This window comes from Salvia hispanica, chromosome 3 (genome assembly GCF_029641045.1).
Source record: "Salvia hispanica isolate PSC_SH4W2 chromosome 3, Shi_PSC_v1, whole genome shotgun sequence".
NCBI lineage: Eukaryota > Viridiplantae > Streptophyta > Magnoliopsida > Lamiales > Lamiaceae > Salvia > Salvia hispanica.
In genome coordinates this window covers 8,585,011-8,591,271 of record NC_142694.1, presented here as the reverse complement: position 1 = coordinate 8,591,271, position 6,261 = coordinate 8,585,011, and the positions used below count along the sequence as shown (strand labels likewise).

The 6,261-nt window shown below is 33.8% G+C and overlaps 1 protein-coding gene and 1 pseudogene across 2 annotated transcripts; one reads left to right on the top strand and one right to left on the bottom strand.

Moving 5' to 3' along the window:
* Positions 1-586: 586 nt before the first annotated feature.
* On the bottom strand, positions 587-2,185 carry LOC125212903 (LOB domain-containing protein 25-like). 2 transcript variants are annotated; one of them, XM_089069255.1, is made up of 2 exons: positions 1,792-1,858; positions 587-1,293 (listed from the first exon to the last, which is right to left on the bottom strand). In XM_089069255.1, exon 2 carries the CDS (start codon positions 1,284-1,286, stop codon positions 819-821), a length of 468 nt encoding a protein of 155 aa, XP_088925381.1. In that variant the 5' UTR covers positions 1,287-1,293; positions 1,792-1,858; the 3' UTR covers positions 587-818. The 2 variants fall into 2 exon arrangements, with proteins under 2 accessions (XP_088925381.1, XP_047969151.1); XM_048113194.2 differs by lacking the exon at positions 1,792-1,858 and adding an exon at positions 1,872-2,185 and having other exon boundaries at positions 589-1,293.
* Positions 2,186-5,424: 3,239 nt separating this feature from the next.
* Positions 5,425-6,148, top strand: LOC125216087 (cyclin-dependent protein kinase inhibitor SMR6 pseudogene; annotated as a pseudogene).
* The last annotated feature ends 113 nt before the right edge of the window (positions 6,149-6,261 follow it).

Genomic DNA, 6,261 nt, shown 5'->3' with positions numbered 1-6,261 from the left:
ATCAGCATGCACACATTAACATGACCATTCATCACCACAGTCATGTATATTTCTTGGAAATAAATAGGATAAGAGGGCATGCATGAAATTGGATCCTTATATAAACATTAATCAGTTTTTATACACCTAATCTTCCATGTTAGTTTCATAACCACATGTGACATGCCTGTTCCAATTTCTGCATTTCTCGGCCTTTGTCCATATATACTTCTTTATAAATATGTTTCTAAGTGATTCAGAAAAAGAATTTTTTCCTCTACACAGAAGAAAAAGGTAGACTTGCATTATTAATTAGTAGTATTAGGTATATATACGTGTGTGACAATATTATGTCGACATTCATCAAGTGAACAAAACACAAAATTAAGCATAACAAACTACTATAACTGACCCTGTGCAAATCAGCGTCAATTAGTAATCCATCTTAACTAAAGTACCAAAATTTAATGAGATAAAAGGCCATGAGTTGAAACCTCACCAAATGCACACCTTATAGATCGAGTCCATCACATCTAGCCGTTTTTCCAAGTATAGTTCGCACGTATGATTTGCAGGTTATTGCACGTGAACAACGTGAAACTCGAATAGATAGCCACCTAAGTTAATCCAATCTATATATGTCGAGTTCGGTACCATCTTATCCCACAAATAAATACAAACCAAACACATATTATATATATACTGACCCCAAATTTATACAAGGCCAGATCACAATGATCAAAAGTATTTTTATATACTAACCTCCCAACTCCCTCATTTATATATCCTTATATATAGAGACACACACAAACATAAATATCATAGTAAAGATCATATAATCAGTTGGTGCCATGACCAGGGTTTTCCCCATAAGAATAATAACCCGGATTCGGGTTATACGACCCGACTCCTGATCCATAAGCCATCCTTCTCTGGTGATGCACAGCAATCTCATTGCTTGTGTAACGCATCAAATCTGCATTGGTCGCCTCGAGCTCTTTCTGGAGGTGAAGCACCTGCCTCTGCAGAACGGAGATGGCGCCGATGCAGCCGTAGATGGGGTCCTTGAGCCGAGCCTCAGCTTCATATGCAAGAGAATTCACAGCATCCTCTCTTTGGTGAGGGAGAATCTCGTTTAGCAGCTTGCTCACGTTGCTGGCGCCGAAGATTCTGTGGACGTTCACGAATTTGGTGGGATCCTCCGGCGGAAAATAGGGGGCGAAGACGCAGCCGGAGAGGCATTTCCGCCGCAGGAATTTGCAGGCGGCGCAGGGAGGGTTTGAGTAGCTGCTGCTTGATGAGGCCATTCTTTTCCTGCAATCAATTCAAATAATAATACTAATGCTTTACAAATTTAAGTGTTAATCACAAATACTAAAAACTATACTTTTGGTTCACAATTTGATGCGACTCTTATTACAACAAATTGCAATACAAGATTATTGAAGATAGGTTCAATTTCATTTCAGTTGCTATAACTCATGATTGATGGTCCCAAAATTGAGAATGAAACAATATACTTAAGAAATACTAACACATTTAAATCGGAAAAATTTGAATTTGGGGTTAGTTTGGAAAGGACAAACATGAAAATTGGGAATTGACTAAAAACAAAAGCATAGTAATGAAATCATGGCAGAAGCAAAATTTTCCATATCAACCCCTGAATCTCAGCAAATTGCACTATCATGAAACAAGATCGGATACCACATAACTAAATAATTTGGATTATTCAATTTTTAACGTCGTGAATCTTATATTCTTGTCTAATCAATGTTATGCAGAAAGGGAAAAATGATTAATTTTCTTCACCTGTAGAAATGTTTCCAGCGAGCTAAGAATTGGAAATGAAATAAAATATGAATCTTTGTGTAGGAATCTGAAAAGCATACCTTCCTTTGATGAATTCAAACCGATCTTTTCGTGGAAATTAAGATTTGTTGAGGAAAAAACAAGGGTTTCTTACATCAGAAGAAAAGCCTGCAGATGCTGAATCTTGAGATGATCTTCCTCTTTATTTATGACACTTTTTATAGCTGTTTGTGACACTAAACCATGATTCTTTTAAGGTTGATTGAAAAAATCAGCCATGAAATTAGGCAGAAAAATCAGTTGGGGAAATGGAAAACCCTAGAAGCAGCAGAGACTCATGTAAAAGTGATGAAGCATTTTGGAGTGAATGGTGGTGCTAATGTAAAGCAAAAGCCTCTGCCATAATTAATATGGCAAAGAATACAGTTTAGATAATGAATACTCTTTCCTTTTATCAAAAGGACACAAAGATACATTATTAAGTTACGTAAATTATACTATGATACTCCTATAAAATAATTTGACCCATAAATAATCATTTCGGATTTAATTTTAAAAATTGAAAAGTAGTTGCAAATAATAATTTGCATTCCTTGTAGCAAATATCAACACTAGTTTCTTGTCATGCATTTCTTTCTCTATGTTTTGTTTTTATTCCTTTTTTGTCATCCAAAAAAAAATACTTTTAGCATTATGTAATAGGCTCGGCTCATTTACTAAGAACGTATTGAACATACGACAAAAATTTCATAATCTTACTATCGAATTATATACTATATGACTGAATTTCATTGTTTGAAGAGTATCAGCCTATATATATAGCTACTTATTTCTTAAACCTTTTAAATCATTAACTTTCACACAACTCATTCATAGTAAATTTATAATTTTGAAATAATTCATGGTTCATATTATAAGAGGAATTTGTAAGATAAACCCCATCTATATATAGAGAGATAGATGGTATGGTCATACATAAAGGCATAGAGGAAGTATCACATGTTGTACTTAATTCTTTCACTTCACTTCTCTTTTCTCTTCTTCTTTGCCGACATGTCGACAACTTGTATGAAATTAGTATTTGTCAGAAATTTTTTGATTTTATGGACAAATTAAATATGTTTGGTAATAGTGTCATACTTAATTCAGACGTGTATGATACAGTATATATTAGATAAAAGTCTGATTTTGATGAGGGGTCCTCTAATTTTCGATATCATGTAGTTTCCTATTCCATTGAAATTTGACATGTGTATAAATATATAATGTACTCCCTAGCTCAACTTTGATCATATATGGGACAGAGATCAGAATATTAAAATTGTGTATGTTCTCGTAGAGATTTAGATGCATGTACTTAAAATTTGAACTCCTTTTGAAATCTATCAGAGACTGTATGTAATGATGCCAAATCGTAGTATAAAATTTATATATATGGTACAATGTACATACATAACTGAACTATCAATCATTTGATTCTAGTGAGTACACATGACTATCTTTATCATTCACGCTCAATGCTATTCAAGAATGTCTTATTATGACTATTGAGATTAATTAAAGAAAAAGGGCGACCGCCCTCTATAAGGATAATTAACTACCTATGCCTATTATTTTATTAGCTTCAACCATGTTGAAATGTACTGCTTAATTAAAGTCCTAAACACGGTTGCTTAATTTGGATGTAAATGATGCAAAAGTTCAAACACTACTATAAAATAACGTATAGTTTCAGCAATGATGATGCGTATATGTGTAGACATATATCACCTATAGTAAATGAGGCATTATTAATGCAAGTATTATTTTACTAATTTTTGTGAACAAATAAAAATGAGAAAAAAAAAAAAAAAAAACTAGTAGTACTATTAGTTGTGAAAGGAGAAATATATTTTGGCCTCTCTCTAGTCATCCACCACACCACTAATTGTGTGTCGAAAATCTTAATTATGTTTATCAAAAATGTAATTATGATTTTTGTAAAACTTAACTAACCCATAATTATCATAAATACATTTATTTAACTCACAATTATCAACTAATTAATATACATTAGGATTGATATGTACAAGAATATGGCCAAACGAAAAGGAATAATGTTAAGGCCCAATCAAGTAGTGGTGCTAATGATTAGAAAGCCTATTATTATTCGTTTCGTCGTTTCTATGTTCATTTTAAACATCGAATTGGCGTATCCAAAAATAGTTTATTTGATCATGGAGAATCTAGGGATTAGATTATGATACTCCAATAATTCTCAATGCACACCTAACTGTTGTATTATAAAAAAAATTGGTGATAAAATATCTTACTCGCATATTTGAAAATTATTGAGGGAGTATGGGTGCAACGATTTCACATTGAAAAAGAATTGGGTTTCTCGATTCGGAATTTATATCTATTTTATAGGATAAAAGCTGCAAAATCATTATTGTATAATCATGAAGGCCACATTATTGAAGCCTCCTCGAAAACCAGTACATGCACTACTACCTTTACTTGAAAAGAAAGAGTACAAATTATAATAATCTTCACTTTTTTGTTGTAAACTAGTAGTAGTATATTTTGGTTTATCTATTCATGTAATTTAAATAGCATAAAATGCAGCACATAAAATTGCGATAAAGAATTACATTTTAAAAAAAAGGATGATTGAAAAATTGACTATGCTCTCTTCAAAAGCCTAGCTAGTGAAGGAATGAGATTTAATCATCTTGATTGTTTTATCATAAACCTTTAATTTTCGCTATTTGTAGGGTGGAAAAGAAAAGTTATTTCCTCTATATAATGAAAAGGAGTGGTTGAAAAAAATATGGAGTGTGTACCTAGTCATTAAAAAATATGAAGTATTACTCGTAATCATGTGACGAATTATCATTGTTTTCCTAAAAAAATGTTTCCAATATTTATGTTTTGAATTCCAAAATTCTCAAACTTGGGATGAAGTTTGATTTATCGTCTTTAATTTGTTTTCATTTTTATTGCAACCTTGTATTTTGTTTGACTGAGTATGAATTGTGTTTTATTTTGTGTAAAGGTGATGGAATTTGAGAGAATTTTTTCTTGAATTACTAATTGAAAGGCGTTAGTAGAAATTAGAGTTCAAACTTTGAGATGTTTGATCTCAATAATACACAATCAATGAATTGTTATGGCAAGTTCACTCAAATTCCTCTCCAATGCAACCTTTTCTCACCCCTTCATCCAATAGTCATAATTTCTGGAAGGCCCAAAAATGAGAAATATGGGCTAGCCCATTAAATGTGGAAGAAAAAGTCACGAGGGGAATCAGAGGCGTTGATATCCAGCTCACCACAAAACTGGCGCCAAACTCCGAGTCGTAACTTTCAGCTGCCCGATATTCTCTACGGGCAGCTTTGGAAATTACCTTCCATTTCCCACTAAAATACGCAACTACCAAACGTCTCATAAAATCCTTCATTTTCTTCCTTTATTCTTAATTTTTATCCTCCAATGCAAATTGGCTCTAAAAAAATAAAACTGCATACATGAAGTCAATCAAAAAGATAAATTGAATAAATTTTAAAAAAAATAGTAAATTGGGATTCCCAAAGAATACGTCACAAATTAGGTCTAAGAAAATTTATTTATTTCCCGCATATAAAAAAGACATATTCCCTTCACATTTTGCCGCCATTGCTGCTTCCCATCTCCCATTCAAAGTTTTTCCTTTTCAATTCCGCACAAAACTAACACTCATACAAACCTTTTCTCCCTACAAAAAAATTCCCTTTTCTCCCCTCTCTTCATTTATCTCCGCGGAAAAAAAAAAAAGTAGTCTTTGAGCTGCTTTTTCGAATTTCAAATGGGTTTCTCGAAGAAGGTCGAATCGACGAAGGAATCGGACGGCAAGAAATGGGTCATCGCGATTAGGGCTCCGCTGAAGGCGGTAACGACCAAGGCGAGAGGCGGCGGCGAAGAGAAGGAGGAGGAGGAATCGACCACGCCGACGGCGCGTGAGTCGAGGATTCCGAAGAAGGCGGCGTGCCCGGCGGCGCCGAGGAAGCGGCGGCCCACCTCGAGTTGCCAGGTAGTGAGAGAGTTCTTCTATCCGCCGGATTTGGAATCGGTTTTCATCTGCCGCCGCGCCGAGAGCGCCAACTGAGGTGGTTGCATTTTGAGGTTGGGGAAATTAATTAAGCTTAATTTGGTTCCTTCAATATTGTATTACTGCTTTAGTAGTTTAGCTTAGTTTTTAGTAGTACTACTAGTTAGTTAAGTTAGGCTGATTGTATAAATATATTACTCCAGATTGGTAGTTTAGTATTAGTATGAATCTTCTATCTCGTTTCTATCACCTCTAAATCATTTTTTTTTTCATATTTTGTTTATTGAAGTGGGATGTCTGTTTTAACTTTTAACTGCATAAGTTGCATATAAGCTTGTTGATTTTGAGGATTAATGAGTTTCCAAATTAGGTTTTTTTTTTTTTTACTCCACGAGCGTGTT